This window comes from Sturnira hondurensis, unplaced genomic scaffold (assembly GCF_014824575.4).
Source record: "Sturnira hondurensis isolate 20B ecotype Veracruz unplaced genomic scaffold, ASM1482457v3 Scaffold0012488, whole genome shotgun sequence".
In the NCBI taxonomy this organism is placed as follows: domain Eukaryota; kingdom Metazoa; phylum Chordata; class Mammalia; order Chiroptera; family Phyllostomidae; genus Sturnira; species Sturnira hondurensis.
This window is the reverse complement of record NW_028085119.1, coordinates 1,312,781-1,329,972: the sequence shown is the minus strand read 5'-3', so window position 1 is coordinate 1,329,972 and position 17,192 is coordinate 1,312,781. Positions and strand designations below refer to the sequence as shown.

The 17,192-nt window shown below is 46.7% G+C and overlaps 1 protein-coding gene and 1 long non-coding RNA gene across 3 annotated transcripts in view; one reads left to right on the top strand and one right to left on the bottom strand.

Annotated features, from left to right (window-relative positions):
- The window catches only part of FAM171A1 (family with sequence similarity 171 member A1), a 129,217-nt gene that overhangs the window by 75,973 nt on the left and 36,052 nt on the right, over positions 1-17,192 (top strand). For both annotated transcript variants that reach the window (XM_037060758.1, XM_037060757.1), the window contains exon 3: positions 8,992-9,084. In XM_037060758.1, the coding sequence (XP_036916653.1) occupies positions 8,992-9,084 (93 nt within the window). The remainder of the gene's footprint in view (positions 1-8,991; positions 9,085-17,192) is intronic.
- The window catches only part of LOC118997128 (uncharacterized), a 29,271-nt gene that overhangs the window by 6,834 nt on the left and 5,245 nt on the right, over positions 1-17,192 (bottom strand). The window contains exon 2 of the long non-coding RNA XR_005068617.1: positions 2,192-2,327. This is a non-coding gene — a long non-coding RNA (uncharacterized LOC118997128). The remainder of the gene's footprint in view (positions 1-2,191; positions 2,328-17,192) is intronic.

The window sequence follows — 17,192 nt, the reverse complement described above, 5'->3', positions numbered from 1 at the left end:
ACACACACCGATTCAGCTGCCAGTCGAAAGTCCAGGTGGACACCTGTGCTTCTGACTGACCGGCTGTATGTGAATCGGAGGTTCCCACACCTCCTCCCTGGGGGTTGACTAACCTGCTGGAATGGCTCCCAGAACTCAGAGAAACAGTTTACTTACTAGATTACTATTTATTACAAAGGCTGTTAAAGAAACAGGAAGCTTGAAAAGATGCATCAGGCAAGGTATGTGGGAAGGAGCACAGGCCTTTCAGGTTCTCCAGGTGTGCACCCCTCCCAACACCTCCACGTGCGCACCAGCCCGGAAGCTCTCCAAACCTGTCCTTTTGGGTTTTTATGCAGGCTTCAGTTCCCAGACGTGATTGATTAGTTCTTTGGCTGTGGTGGTGGATTCAACCTCCAGGCCCTCTACCCTCTTCTGAAAGTTCCAACCCTCTCGTGTGTGGTTGGTTCCGGCAACCAGCTCCCATCCGTAGGTTATCCCTAGATAACCTAAGTGGGCTTTCCAAAGACCACTACGTATATAATATTATGTTATGTCATATTACATTATAACATAAACTCCAGCATGGTTGAAAGGAGCTTGTTATGAATAACAAAAGACACCTCTATGGCTCTCATCACTTAGGAAATGCTAAGGGGTTTAGAAGGTCTATACTCAGAATGGAGTCCAAGACCAAATACATATTCCTTGTTTTAAGTCACAGTGTCACTACCATTCACCACTTCAAAGTAGTCGTCCGCCACAGGGAGCCCGAATGGTGCCTGACACAGACTCAGCTTGGGGTGGGGCAGGTGGGGAGCAGCCCCTAGGTCTGTTCTGACCCCTCACTTCCCCTCACTTAAGGCTCTATCTGGTGCACAGACCACATCATATGTTCACACCATTAGATGAGCAACAAGGATGGGCTGGTGGCTGGCAGGATAATGGAGGGAGCGTGGGTTTGGGACACCAGATGACCTGGGTTCTGGCTCCCAGCCTGTCCTTGAGTCTCTGTACAGTGGAGCTAATACCACCTCATGGAGTTGTTCTGATTAAAAAATAGTGAACATATGTAAGCTAGCTTACAATGCCTAAAACCCAATAGGTGCTCTATAAATATGTGGCACCCAGCACAGTGCCTGGTAAAGTACCCACGTTAGTGCTTATCTCTATGCCACAGAACACTGGACACACTCCATCCAGGTTCCTGCTGCCCCTGGGGACGTGTGGGAGCCAAGTGTGGTGTGTGTGTGCGTGTGTGCCTGGGAGGACTGTTAACCAGCCTAGGCGAGTGAATGAGGGCTTCCAAGAGGGCGTGAGAGGGGACCTGAGTCTTGAGAATGAATAGTTATTAGCACCAGGAGGTGCTTGTAAATACATACAGATGTCAGGACTCAACCATTCATTTGGGGAGGCTGACCCAGGAGTTCGCAGTTTAACAACCCCTGTCCTCCTATGGTTGAAAGTTTTCACTAGAGGTCGAGACCACTATTGTGTGAGCTATGGAAGGTCACATAGATATTACTGAAGAGACCATTTAGGGTAACTTGAGAAAAATAGGGATAAATTCTAGAAATACTGAGCAGTCAAAATCCAGAAAGCCCAAAGAGATCACAAACAGGGACGCCTGTGGCATGAGAGCTAAAACAGGAAGGCAGCGTGGTGTCACCTGGTTTGGCCTGACCTGGGAATGTGCTCGTCAGAGACACGGGTCTTTAACGTGCATGGGTGTAGCTCTGTACGTGCATGGGTGAAGCTCACGAGTACTGATTTGGAGATTGCAGGTACATCTTGGTGAGGGGCTCATTCACAGAAAATGAGGATCAACTGTAATTTGTTCACTTTGATGCTGTTAACATGATCATTTGAGGAAAAGCAGCCATTCCCCTAGTGTACATTTTCTTAAATGAGTCAAATAATGGGGACAGTGTAGTTTAAGGGGAAGAGTTTTGGACTAGGTATGAAGATACCTGGCTCTGCCCTGCCCGCCCCAGCCAGCCCTGTACCTGTGGGCCCATCATGGCTCTCTGAGCCCACATTTCTCATCCCTAACCTACATTAGTAAGACTAAATTTCAAGGGCCCTCCCATGTCTCTGGTTATTTTTCTCCAGTTGCCTTGTAAACATAAGAAAGGTTCTTTTGACTAGGTTCTCAGAAAATGTAGCCAAAATTTAGACTGGTCTGTTGTGAAAAGCAGAGTAGATTACTTACTTTTTTCATGCATAATTTTGGAGGCCAACACTAGCACTTCTGGTATTCCAGATCATTGGACAAGGAAGAGAAAAGTTGGCAGTCTCTTCCAAAATGTAGGGGTAGACAGACAGGTTAAATTATCAGCTGTCATTACCTAAAAGATAAATCATAACTAAGGATATGAAATAACGACAATAATAATAAGGCAAATAATACAATAATTAATAAATAAAGAATAAACTTTCACATACAATTGCAAACCTACTTTTGCCCACCCTGCATGTTAAAAACTTGAAACTAAAGAAAACAAATGCTTTCTTTACTACGTATGCACACATGGTTTTGTTTGAATAAGCATGCTTGTGAGATTTTGGAATGGATTTCTTTTTTCATCCTTGACTAGTTCCTGGAAGATACATCTATTTTTCTCTTTCAACGAAGGAGGTATAGATTCAGGGTGGGTCCACTTGGCAAACAGGTAGAACAAATTTAGCTATATAAAATGTAATCCATCAAGTAAGGACTGTAATTCCACATGTTAATTGTTTTCATCTCCATGGTGATTGCCCCCTGGACCTTTTGCAGTGGTCCAGGGCTACCGCAGCAGCGCTGGCTGGCTCAGTCTGCCTCTCCAAACCACCCTCTATTTTCCTAGGCATTAGTGTCACTTTATATATATATATATAGAGAGAGAGATGTGTGTGTGTGTGTATTTGTGTATGTATGTGTATACACACATATGCATACATACATATATGAGGTCTGTCCAGAAAAAGTCCAGCTTTTGTTAATATAACAAGAACAGTGTGCTTGTCATTGATGCAACCTGGCAGCCAAGGAGAGAGCACAGGAATGCACATGTGTGAACAGTGACAACTTCACTGTACTAGTCAGTGGGAGCAGTAGACGCTGTTGAGTGAGCACGTGTACTGTGTGGCTGTCACATTCAAAATGACTGAGTAGAGCAACGAATCTGCATAGAATTTTGCATTCAACTTGAACATTCCTCCATGGAAACTGTTCTGATGATTCAGAAGGCCACAGCTATGGGCAACTGGTGATTGGCAGCTTCATCAGGACTACACATTAGTTCATGCATTGTTGTCTGGTGCAGTTTTTTGGCAAAACATCAAGTCACCCAGGTGACTCAGCACCCCCTACAGCCCAGATTTGGCACCCTGTGACTTCTGGCTTTTCCCAAAACAAAAATCACCCTTGAAAGGGAAGATTTTTCAAACTGTTGATGAGATTCAGGAAAATGCAATGGGGTAGCTGATGGCAATTACAAGAAAGCATTTTGCAAAGTGTTTTGAACAGTGGAAGAGACACTGGGAGAACTGTGTGAGGTCCCAAGGTGCCTACTTGGGAGGGGACTGAGGCGTCATTGTTTATGTACAATGTTTCTTGTATCTTGTGTCTTCTTCAGTAAATGTCTCTATTTTTCATAGCATGTGGCTGGATACTTTCTGGACAGACCTGTACATTATCATTTTGCTGTGTATAATGTGCACCCACATTTTGGGCCCAAACTTTCAGGAAAAAATATTTTGTTCTAATTTTTAATTCAATTTCTTACTTAGTTATATTTAGAAATAAAATCTATTATCATATTCCAGGGTATTCTTCTGCATACGGATATCACTATTGCTTTCTGGAGTTACATTTTTAATGCATAAGCATAAACAAAATAATTAAAAATATTTATATAAATACAGAATTCATACTACCCATGTATAATGCACATCCTTATTTTTCCCTCAAAAATTCGGGCAGAAAAGTCACATTATACATGGAAAAATACAGGTATATGTATGTACACACACGTGTGTGTATATATATAAAGTTACACATCTGCTTAAAGTCTTTTGTGTCCTTGGGATAAAGTTTAGACTAAACACAACACACAGACCCTCCTGCCCTAGCCACTTCTCCCCTACGTATGTCACAGTCCAGTCATCCTGAGCAATTCGCTATTCTGTGCGGGAATCTGACATTATACTCTCTTCATGTTTGCCTGTATTATTATTCCTCTACCACTGTTCTCTTGGAAAGTGTGTCTTCCATTCTCAAGTGCCCAGTCTGGCATTAAATCTTCCCGACTCTCCCAGGTAAGGTTAGATGTCCCTTCCTCTCTGCCTATCGGAGAACACACCTCTCCTTGGCATGACAAGAACCTGCAGCCGCTAGTCAGCATCTCCCCTATGACGGTTAAAATACCATCTACCAGCAGACCTGAGCATCTCTGCCACCTCCCTCCCACTGGGGCACTCAGTCCATTGGAGGGTCACAGTCCCCTCCCTCCTGCTTCAGGAAGCCCCTTCTGGTGCCTTTGCCGCCACACCGCACACTCATGACAAGAAATTGGCTTTTTTCTCCTATACAAAATAAGGTTTGAGAAACAGTTTGCTAGAACAGATGCTTCTTGTATGGAAGTACCAGATGTTTATGTTAGAAACATTTTTGAAACACCTCGCGATGGTCACACATCCCAGATGAGCACAGGTGGTTTCAGAGCTCAGAGTCCCCCACCCGCCCCCCCCAGCACAGAGACCTCGAACCCTCTCACGGAGCAGGGCAGTGTCCAGGCACCTGTGCTTCGAGATGCAGGGAGTGCAGCACCTGCCTGAGCTTTGAGGTGAGTGGTTTCCTACAGGCAAAGCAATCGGGCCCTTTCTCTCCTGCCATTAGGCATTGTCCCACCAGGTGAAGGGTCATTGTTAACGAAGATTAAGTTTACCTTTGAAGTGATTTTGCAATATTTGTCTCAGTCAGGGTTCCTCCCATTAGTTCCAGCTCTCAGGCATTACCTGCTCCCCCCTCCCCCAGCCTGGTGTGGATTATCGTCCCAACGTTGAACCCCTGAGGTGGATTCTTTTTTCTCTTTTAATACTTGTTTTTATTTTGTATTTGGAACATAATTCATATACCATAAAATTCACCATTTTGAAGGGTGCATTTCACAAGGTTATGTAACAGTCACCACTACCTGATCCCAGAATATTTTCTTTATCCTCAAACGTACCCACACCCATTTGTATCAGCTTATTCTCTCTTACTCCCTCCAGCCCCTGGCAACCACTAATCTCTGTCACTATGGATATTGCAGGTTAATGGAATCCTGTAATACATGGCCTTTTGTATCTGGCGTCATTCATTTAACATAATGTTTTCAAGGTCCATTCATGTTGCAGCCTGAATCAGCACTTTATTCCTGTTTATGGGTGAACAATATTCCATTGTGTGGATAGACCGCACTTTGTTTTCCTTTTCATTGGTTGATGGATATCGGGTTGTTTCCACCCTTTGGCTATTATGACTAATGTTGCTGTGGACATTTATGCACAGGTTTTTGTAGGAACATATATTCTCAGCTCTTTTTTTAAAAAAAAAAGTCTCATACGTACAGTAGTTCTTTTTTTTTAAAGATTTTATTGATTTATCTTTAGAGGGGAAAGGAAGGAGAGAAGGAGAGAAATATCAATGTATGGTTGCCTCTCGTGAGTCCCCTGCTAGGAACTGGCCTGCAACCCAGGCATGTGCCCTGACTGGGCATTGAACCGCGATCGTGTGGTTCGCAGGCCCGCGCTCAATCCACTGAGCTACACCAGCCAGGGCTATTCTCAGCTCTTTTGAGTATATATCCAGGAGTGGACTTGCTGGCTCACGTGGAAACTGTGTTTAGTATTTGGGGGGCCTGCTAGGCTGTTTTCAGTAGCACCATGATGCCTTCTTAGCTTTCTCATGGCACTTTCCACATAGCCCCCTCCTAATGAAGAGACCTTGAAGGCAGTTTGCCTCCAGCTCTGATCTATTCTGCACATGGGCCTCCGGGCCTTGTACATAGTGGCAAATAAGTACGATGCCTCAGTAAAGGGGTTATACCCAAGGCCAGCTGACTGGTTCCCTTTTGCACAACTACAAGCCAGTAGTGCTAAGTCACTGATATTCTTAGCATTTAATATTTCTGGTTCCTAGTATTTTCCCAGAAAGTCTTTACCTCTTCAGGCCTCATGTTTGTCCTCTTTTAACTTAGACACTTGAACTTTGAATATGAGTTCTTGAAGCATGGCGGTTGAGAATAGACGCCAGACTTTAAATCCCGTATTTGAATGGCCCCAGTAATTACCCCCTGCATGATCTTGGGCAAGTTAACCCCTTCTCTATAAACCTGTTTTCTTACTTGTCAGATGGGTATGTTAATAATGCCTATTGCACAGAGCTGTTTTGAGGCTTCAATAAATCACCAAAATTAAAACACTTAGAATAATGTCTGGCAAGTTAGGAAGGGTTCAGTAATGTTAGTGATTATAATTCCATAATATATTTATTTGTTTTCTCTTAAATTCACATTTTACTCAGAGACTTGTGGGTTTTGTGAATCTTTTAGTTAGAAGTCCAGGGGTACTTAATTTTTAAAATAGCATAAGTTTTGGAAACCTATTTGAAAAAATAATGACAGAAAACTTCCTAAACTTGGTGAAGGACATAGACATGTAAGTCCAGGAAGCACAGAGTCCCAAACAAGCTGAACCCAAAGAGGCCCACTCCAAGACACATCATAATTAAAATGCCAGAGGTTGAATACAAAGAATCTTAAAAGCAGAAAGAGAAAAGCAGTTAGGTACAAGGAAGCTCCCATAAGACTGTCAACTGATTTCAAAAGAAACCTTGCAGGCCAGAGGTATTGGAAAGAAGTATTCAAAGTCATGAAAGGCAAGGACCTACAACCTATATTATTCTACCTAACAAAGCTATCATTTAGAATCGACAGATAAAGAGCTTCCCAAACAAAAAGTTAAAGGAATTCATCACCACCAAACCAGTATTATATGAAATCTTAAACCTTAATATTTCCTAAACTTTTTGGAATCAGGGACTGGTTTCATAGAAGACAATTTTTCCATGGATGGGGTAGGGGGTGGGTGGGTGGGGAGCATGGTTTCAGGTTGATTCAAATGCATGACATTCAAGTCACACCTCCTGTTGTGTGGCCCAGTTCCTAACAGGCACAGACCAGCACCAGTCCCAGTCCACAGCCCACTCTACATGGATACCCCTGCTTTAAAGGGTCTTCTTTAAGCCCTGGCTAGTGTACCTCAGTGGGTTGAGTGCTGGCCTGTGAACTGAAAGGTCACCGGTTGTATTCCCAGTCAGAGCACATGCCTGGGTTGCCGGCCAGGTCCCTGGTAGAGGGACATTTGAGAGGCAACCACACAGTGATGTTTCATTCCCTTTCTTTCTCCCTCCCTTCCCCTCTCTCTAAAAGAAGTAAATAAATTAAATCTTTAAAAAATAAATTAAAAGGGCCTACTTTAAGAAGATAAAATATGAATAAAATGGCAATAAATACATATCTATCAACAATTGAATCTGAAAAAAACAAAACAAACAAACAAGAAGAACAGACACAGAATCCTAGATACAGAAAACATTTTGATGGTTGCCAGGCGGGAGGAGAGTCAGGGGCTGGGTGAAAAGGGTGAGGGGATTAAGAGGACTAATTGTTAGTTACAGAATAGCCAACAGAGGGACTAGAGTAGCCAAAGAACACGCACACATGACCTGTGGACACAAACGACAGTGTGGGGATTTCCTGAGGGCATGGTGGGGGCTGGGTGGAGGGGGCCAAAGGGGAAACATTGGGACAACTAGTGCTATTGTAATAGCATTAACAATAGAGTATCATTTAACATAAATAAGTAAAATGAAACAGCATGAGTTCTATACTCTTATAAGTTCCCAGAATATTCTTTTACCATCAGGCACTTAATAACCTTAGAACATAGTTTTGAAATCTTTCTTAATGTTAATATCTAATGTTATATATATGAGTACTATACATGTTTATAGTGTGTATATTGTAACTTTTTATAAGTTCCTATGTGAAGAGGTTGGGATGCTTCACTAAAAATTTTTAACAAATAAAACAATGGCTGGCGGTTGTAGGATAAACCACGGTTGCGTGAGGGATGGCGGCACTCCTGGGACAAGGCAAAAGTCTCTGCGAAAGGGAAAATTGTTTCCCTGTCTCCCTTCTGACACCAAACAAATGGGTGTTTTCCTCAAACCGGTCAGTTCTCCAACTCTCTGGACCCCGACTGCGTGCCCTACCAGTCACTTCAGTTCTGACGTTAACCACCGAGTTAGTGTGGACCTCGCAGGCTAAGGGCTCAGTCCCACAAGACCCTCCCCCATTTCAGATGTAAGTCCCAGGTTGCCTCTCGTACTTCTGACTGACCAGCCAAAATCAGGACTTTCCATGAGCCCCCCTCAGGTTCAATCATTTGCTACATGGCTCATAGGACTCAGGGAAACATTTAATGCATGTTTGCCAGTTCATTATAAAGGCTATTATAAAGAATACGAGTGGACGGCCAGGAGGAGAGGTACATGGGGCGAGATCTGGAAGGGTTCTGAGTGCAGGAGCCCCTGTCTCCGTGCAGTTGGGGTGCTTCTCCATCCTGGCACGCACAAGTATTCGTCAGCCCAGAAGCGCCCCAGATCCCCTGCTTTGGGGATTTTCCTGGAGACTTTATCACATAGGGGTGACCTGACATTAACTCAGTCTCCAGCCCTTTTCTTCTCCCAGAGGATGGGGTGGGGCTGCAAGGTTCTAATGCCAAGGTTCTAATTGTGCCTTGACCTTCCTGGCGACCAGCCCCAATCCAGGAGCCACTCAGAGTCCCCTCATTAAAACCAAAGACACCCCTGTCACCCCCATCACTCAGGAAATTACATGGGATTTAGGAGCTCTGTGTCAGGAACCGGGGCAGAGACTTTATGTCACCATTTCCTTATATCTGTTTCTGTGTCTGCAGTGTTTTCTTCCCTGAGCCTTGGTCTACTTCCGGAACGGTCTGCCACTCTAATGGTTTATGAAGATGTTGTCCAAATAGTCTCAGGATTCCAAGGTATGTTGCATATGTGAAAAGAGAAGAGACAGTCACTTTAGGGTGAACTACTAAAATCTTTAGAGGAACGGCTGATTGTCAGATAGTGATGGCAGTGAATTTATCCAACGCTGGAGCACAGTGCATTTGAATTTTGGTCAAACTATCCGTGAGCTGTTAAACTGTCCATTGGTTGTGATCTCGTTTTGTAGGCACAACTGTTAAATACTGAGAGGAGAGAGGGGGCCCCACCACTGTGTCCATGCCACACCTCTCTTTCTCCAAAGGAGAGAATGTCTACCTCCAAGGTCAGAGCCAGGTCCCGGCCCGTGCCTCACTGACCAGTAGACAGGGTCATTCTTAAAAGGACTGTTGGCATTCAAGCATACGGTTTGTTTGCAAAATGAAATGGTTCTAGAGATCTGTTGCACAACAATGTAAATATGCTTAACAACACTGAACTGCACACTGAAAAATGGTCAGGATGGTACACTTAATGTAGGTTTTTTACTGCAGTAAAAAGTACCGGCCCCCACCGCCAAAACGGAAAAATGTTTGTGAACATTCAAGCGTGGCTCTTCGTCCTCTGTTGTCCCCTAGTTTAATCCACATGACGTGCAACGATGTGTGTGACTGTGCCTCCCCACTTCTAACCTCTTTCAAGGGGACACCGAGAGCTTGAGGGACTCTCCCTTTGGTTGATGTTGGGTTACAACTGGGAATAAAGCTTGTGTCCAATGTGTTTCTGTGCTGAGGTCATTTTCCACCTAAGTCATGGGCCTCGAAAATGCTATTTCCTGGATTTTAATGCTTCACCACATTAGTTTTTATTTACTTTACTTCTGTTTACTTTACTTATTTACAATGCCATTTACACTACTAATTCTTTACCTAACCACACTCGTGTGCCATTTGTGAATGCGCTGAACTCATTTGTTCTTTTTTTATTAAGTAGCTGAGGTGAGCGTATAGCTGCTGCTCTTAGAAGATGGGTTTGAAGAGAAAATGAGTGGACACGTCTAGCAGACTTGTAGCTCGAGGTGGCGAGAGAACACAGTGAAAGCCATGCGGCGCCATCTTTTCTCTCCCCTGCGAGAGCGGACCTAGGCCCTCAGCTTCCATTCTCATCAGAACCACACCGCGGCCTGAGCTCATCGGCCTCGGTCCCTCCAACTTTTCTCTGATTACCTCTGCCCTTATTATTTCACAACTAAAAAATAATGGCTTTCCTCTTTTCCTAGTTTTATTACGATATAATTGACATAGAACCTTGTATTAGTTTTAGGTGTACAACATAATGATTTTCTATATATATATACACATACATACCTACACGCACATACTTTTGTATATGTATATCATCACCACACTATGTCTAGTGAACACCTATCACCACACATAGTTACTAATTTTTTTCTTATGATAAGAACTTTTAAGATCTACTCTCTTAGCAACACTCGGATGCACAGCACAGTGTTGTGAACTGTAGGCACTGGGCTGCACACCACGTCCCCAGGGCTGACTTATTTTATAACTGGAGTCTGTGCCTTTTGGCCCCCTTCATCCATTTTGCCCACCCATCACCCCCAACCCCCCACCTCTGGCCGTCACCAGTCTGTTCTCTGTATCTGTAAGTTTGTTTGTTTGTTTGTTTGTTTTTGAGATTCCACATATAAGTGACACCACACAATATTTGTCTTTCTCTGACTTACTGTATTTAACATAATACCCTCAAGGTCCATCCGTGTTGTCCCAGATAGCAGTATTTTTTCTCTTTATGGCTGAATAGTTAGTTCTCCATTGTCTATACGGACCACATTTTCTTTATCCACTCCCCCACTGAAGGACACTCAGGTTGTTTCCATGCGTTGGGGATGATAAATAATGCTGCGGTGAATGTGGGGGTGAGACCATAGTTTTTACTAACACTGGAAACTGTAGTCTTTTGCTAGCCCAGTTGCAATGATAGCAAGAGACTAACAGCTGTAATTAATGTCTCTAATGCAGACAAGCTATGCTCACCCGTTTACTTCAGGGTGTAGGAGGGCTTTTCTGTGCTTTCCCTGGAGATGGAAGTCACATTGGTGCCTTGCTCTTCAGCCTCGCTGCCTGGGGGCTTGTACCCCCACCCCCCACAGTGGGGCCAGGGGCTGGAGTCCAGCTGGGAGAGAAAAGCTGGAGCCATCGGCACTTCTTCCTCTTTCTTTTAATGGCATTGCACTAAGAACCTGAAAGTGAGAATCTCGGCTGAAATGTCCTGCGGTGCAACGGGTCTGCAGCCAGGCCAGGCCACCCACAGCCCAAGTGAGAAAGCGATAGAAAGTATGAGTGAGGAAAGGGAGCCCGGCGGTGGCAAGGGAGAGAGAAGCAGACTGGGGGCCGGTGGCGTCCTGTCAGAAGGGCAGCATTCAGGTGAAACCCACCTCGTCGTCCCAGAGCGGCCCTGAGCCGGCCCAGAACCAGCCACCGCTGTACCTTCCATCCCTCGCTCCCTTCCTGCCCCTCTTGTTCTTATCTGTAACTGGAAGCATGGATTGAACCCTCCAGCTGGGGGTTCTTGATCTTATTATGCTACCTCCCTTTCCGTCATGTATGGTAGTATGCCTTACCTCCCCAAATGGAACTTTTAAACCTGAAGGGCAAGGAGTATGTCGTCTTCATCTTGGAGCCTACAGGGCTGCTCTCCTCAAGTCCACATTTGAGCTGACATGCCAGGCCCTTTACAAGCCTTGTCCTCTGCCCCTGGGCCCCAGGCAGCCTGCACTTGGCTCCCACAGGGGTCCTCAGCCTTCCTGACACACAAACCTTCCTCCAGGTGCACAGTCACTTCCACCTGCCTCCGCACAGTCTTGCATATAAGTAGCACCTACGGAACTTCTTTTCTCTGGGACAGTTGGTGGCTCTCTCTTGACGTTTCTCCTGTACTTTTTTTAAGTACAGATCTCTTGTTTTAGTATTGAAAACACTGTGAGAACTAAGCTGTTTCCATGACTATCTTCTTTGCTCTCAAGTTCCAGACGGCAGAGCCTGTGTCCTTTCCCTTCCACAGCCTGAGCCATTGCAGGGGGACCCTCATTGTGTTGTTGGGTCGGTGTGAGGGTGCTCCCAGTGCCTTGTACAGTGGTTTTCAGTTGAGGGCACTTTTGTCACCAGGGACATTGGACAATGTCTGGCGATGTCCTAACTTGCGAGCTGCTACTGGCGTTAAGTGGGTATAGGCCACTCATGCTGTTGGACACACTGAAATGTGTGGGACAGCCCCTGTTCTCCAACAAAGAGCCACCTGGTCTGAAACATTAATGGTGCCAAGACTGAGGAGCCCTGACCTAGCTGGAAATGAGGCAGACCATTATTATTAATACACAGTGAGTTGCTCAGTATAACTCAGCCTTACATTCAGTGCTGTAAACTTTGCTGAGTACCAGCTATGCACAGGACGCAGTGTGATGGGTTCACAGAGTACCTGTGATTAAAGAGCTTCCATGTAACAGGGGAGAAGAGATGGGAAGCCCATCGCTTACCCTGCACCTGTTATGTGCCAAGAGGTGTACCGTTAGGTGTCACAGATATGTGCACCCTAACAACCCTGTTGTGAGACAGATGTGATTTATGCCCATTCTAAGGATAAAGAACCCGAAGGCCAAAGTCACTGAACTAGAAGGTGGCAGAGGAAAGAGAGAGCTAAGTGATTCCACTGCCCGTGTCCTCCTCCAATGGCGCCTCTGATCAGGGAGATGTGCAGATACACAAATAAGCATAATTCAGGACGGGGAAAGACCAATGCTGTGAGAAAGATAGAAACGGAGTTTAGACCTTGGGGTGGGCTCAGGAAGGCTACATAGAAGAGGCAGCACGGACGAAAGTTGGTTTGCAAGGAGAGGATGGGAAGGAGCTGCGGCCACGGAGCAGAGTGTGGGCATGTACGCAGGAGCAGAGAGCAGGGCAGTCCGCTTGGCAGAGGCCGAGAGCAGACTGGCAGGGACAGACCATCTCTTCTGGTGTCAGCCTGGTGTTCTAGGAGGGGGTACGGAGGTTAGAATGAAAGGATTCATTCTGCCCCTTACAAACGGAATGACTTTGGGCAAGTCACTTATCCTCTCTGAGCCTCGATTTTCTCACCTATAGAGGCAAGAGTTCCTTCTTCACGTGACTGTAGTGAATATTCAATAAAATATTGTGCATGTAAAAACTTTTTAAATTCTTAAAACACTGAACTTACGGGCAGATGGAGTAGTAGTTCGGGTCTGGTTGGTCTCTCTTGGTTGCTGCCATTGTTCATTTGGTAAGTGGTACGGATCCATTGAAGATTTCTTGGCAGGGAAAAGATGTAATCAGAGTGGAATTTTAGAAAAGTCAGTATGTGAGTAGATGAAAAGGGATAAGTCTGAAGCAAGGGGCCAGTTAAGAGACTTTGACAATAGTTAAAGCCAGGGGTAACGTGGGGTAGTGCAGGGCAGAGGCAGAAGGGGAGGAAAAGATGATGCTAGAAATGTTGGTGAGGGAAGATTGGCCAATCCTGGCCCTGGAGCCAATGTGCAGGGTAATAGGAAGGGCAAATGATGGTGCCAGCCTGGAGTCCCACCTGAGGGGGGCGGGGGGAAACGGGCTATTGTTCAGGGGGCGGCAAGGCCAAGGAGGGTTTTGGAGTGCTCGATGGGCCTCTGGGTTGTGGTGTCTAGGAGGCAGAGGAAATGTAGGCACGGAGCTTGGCAGAGAGTCTCGGGCCAGAGGGGGAGGTGACAGCCGCATGGCGGTGGAGGGGAGTCGGTGAGGACAGAGCCTGAGAACAGCAGCGGCAACGGTGGCAGGGGCTGTTCCGTCCGAGGGGGGAGGAGGAGGAGAAAAGTACTTGCAGAAGGAAGAGTGGGCTGAGTCCGGAGAGACCAGAGTTCAGGGCCATGAATGCGAGGAGGAGGGTTGCTGGGCGGGGGTGGTGAACAGTGTTGGCCATTGTGAAGAGGCTGGCGAGGAGGAAAGCTGGGAAGTGGTCGTGGAGTAGCACATCACGCAGCTGTCAGTTGACCTCGCCCAGGGCAGTGGGTGTTGGGGGTAGAAGCCACGTCACTGGGGGTTGGGTGGAAGGAGAGAAGACACCTGCTTATGGAAACAACAGTTAAAGTCATGTTTTATTGTTATTTTTCTAGATGAGGAGGAAATGTTTATATTTGTTTGTTGGGGAGGAAGAGTCTGTAGAGAAGATTGTTGATGAAGGCAAAAATAGTTGGTTGAGCCAAGTCTTACAATAAAACAAATAGTTTGGATATTTGGGTTGCCTTTGGAAGAAAGCAGGGACAGAAAGAAGAGGGAAGGAAGATTTTAAAGTGCTGAGAGAGGACAGGGTGCCCCAGTATTTTCATTAGAGGGGGGGTCTGAACCTTTTGGGGATGGCGGTTGAGAAAAACAGAGGAAGGCTGAGACAGCTGCAGCAGAAAGTGGGCGAGAGGCATCCAGAGAAGACTGACAGACCGTCCTGTCCACTCTCCTTCTCCCTTCCCGCCCAGTCACCTCCCTTCCTGAAAGGTGGGGCATTTAGCCACTCCAACACGAAGATAAACTCGAGGACATTATGCTCCCCCAACCCCACACACACCACTTCAAATTTTATTTACACCACAGCTCAGAATAGCCTCAACCCATACACCCCTCAGGTGTTTCCTTGGTTGTTTCCCCAGGCAGGGGCCTTGCCGGAGCTCCATGGCGGTGCGTGCTTGGTCCCTCAGCAGACGGTGCCCGGGCCTTGCTGGCCACAGCATGCGTCAAACCAGCGGGGCTGGCCACGTGCCCTTGTAGCAAACCTGCCCCAACATGGCCCCTCTGTGCCCCCCACCCCCAGCCACAGCAGACAGACCCAGATGTCTGGCCATGGTCCAGCTTCTCCTGAACAAAGGGAAGGGAGGCAGCAGGGTGAGAGAGGGAATGGGGGTAGGGAGTGGAGAGATACAGCTCCCACTAAAAAGCGTAACCCATTAGAGAACAAGAGCAGGTAGAAGAGACAGACGGACAGGCACAGAACTGGGACGAGACCCTAGGGGCCCCTGGGGGCTGGGGAGCAGCCTTGGTTGCAGTTTCCGGGTCCCAGGCCAACCCCATAAGGCTGGGCTGGGGCCTTCCTTGGGTGCAGTGCGGCTCCCTTCCCCTGGTCCTGGTCTAACCCCCGTATCCCTGGTGTAATCAGGGAGACAGCACAAGGATCTCAACCTGCCCGTCTCACAGGGGCTGTTCCTAGGCCCGGAAGGGGGCATGTGTCCCCCCTGTTTGGGGTTACCCGTGGGACTAACCCTCACAAGGACAAGTGCCCTCTTTGCCCTGTCATACTTTAGACACATCACTCTTTATCTTAGTAGGTCCTTTGTCCCCCCACTGTGTGAAACCCAGGCATCAGCAACATCTTTAAGCTGACAAACAGTGGAGAAAGGAAAAGTTAAGTCTCAAAGTTCACTCTCACTGAAAAAATATATCGGGAGCAATGACTATTGCTCTATAGTTGGGGGTGAGGAGGGGAGAAACAAGGGTTGGCTTTGACTTTCCGTCTCCAAGGGCAGCAGGGAGGGGGACCAAAGAGGCCACAGCACATGTGGGGAGTGGAGGGAAGGGATTGTGAGAAGCAAACAGCTCCTAGCCTGGGAAGCCTGTGACATTCAAACTCTGTGCAGACCCAGGAGGTGACAGCAGGAAGGCCGAGGAAAGAGGACCAGACCAAGAAGAGATGCAAGTTACAAGACACACAAATAAACATATTACATGACACATGGCTGCTAGTACATGACCGAAGGTCTGTTTCAGGGGTAAAGACAGGGGCACCGATGGTCTGAGCGGGGCTGGTGCATGTGCCCCCTTAGTTTCTGTGGTGACCAGAGTTGCACAGGGCTGTTGTGGCTTTGGGCACCCAGCTGCCATGGGCCTTGACGCTGGGCCAGTTTTATGGAGTGGAGAAGCAGTCCTTTGAGAAATCTAATCAGTGATTTTAGGAGTTTGGGGAGCACCGTGACCACCTCACACATCAGTGTGAGTGGTCAGTCCTTTGGGCTCCCACGGTCTCACCTGTGGGAAGAGACGTGGGCTAGGTGCACCTTTGAGATGTAGAACTCCCTTGTTCTAGAACACTTCTGGGTAGGTGTGTCCCCTTAAGAATTTCTGGTCTGGAGTTAAAATGAACCCTCAAGCATAAAGATGACCAACTCTGGGCGGGGCTTTGGGTCAGACCACCATGGGTTGGGGAGAGCGTGACCCCCACCAGCCACGTGGTCCAACTCCACCTGGGGTGGCATAAATGACCACCAGGGTGTCAGGACCGACTCTTGCCTTTGGGCAACTACTTTAATTGGGAGGAATGTGTACTTTGTAGGTAAATGCTGTAACTCCCATTTCTATTACTTTTTGTCTAAATGGTGTTTTTGCTGGGTTTATGCAAAATGAATTGGCACCTTTTCGTCCTGTGTCTGTCACAGCAGAATTAGGTAAAACAGGTTCAGATGTTACAATCAAAACAACATCGAGAGCAAAGCCACACTATGGATGATGTCACAGGGTAATGACAGGCGCCTGTCATCTCCACCGTCCTTCTGGACAGAGATGGGCCTGGGGAAGGAGCATCACCTCCCATTACTAAAAGAGCCTCATCATGAAATCTGCACCATAATCTGTCACAAATAGCATGCGCCCCACCAGAGGGGCCTGGATGCCAAACGGCAGCTTCCATAGAAGGAAAGGCACTCGTTCCTGTCGGGCCCTTTTGGGCATTTCTTGTCCGGGCTGCAGATTTAATCCCCTGGCTCTGCTTCAGTGGTGTCTGGGAGTTCGACCAGATCTTCAGAGAGAGAGAGGGATGTGTTTGCACCCCATCGAAGGGTATCCCTTGCCTCCCTTGTATCCCTTGTGTAAAGACATTGTCGTCTGCTTGCTTCACTTGCATGGACTTTGTTTCCCAGGGTGTTGCCCTGACCATGGGCAAATGCCGTGCAGTGCAAAGACCGCTCACAAGTAGCACTTGGGAAGCTTTTTGTTAAAAACCTAAATTACATCCTGTGTTGAAACGAATGTGACAATGGGCTATTATTTCTATCCCCATAATAGCGTGTTGTCACATCTCAGTGTCCTGCGTGAAGGGGGGATGGGAAGCAGCGAGGGGA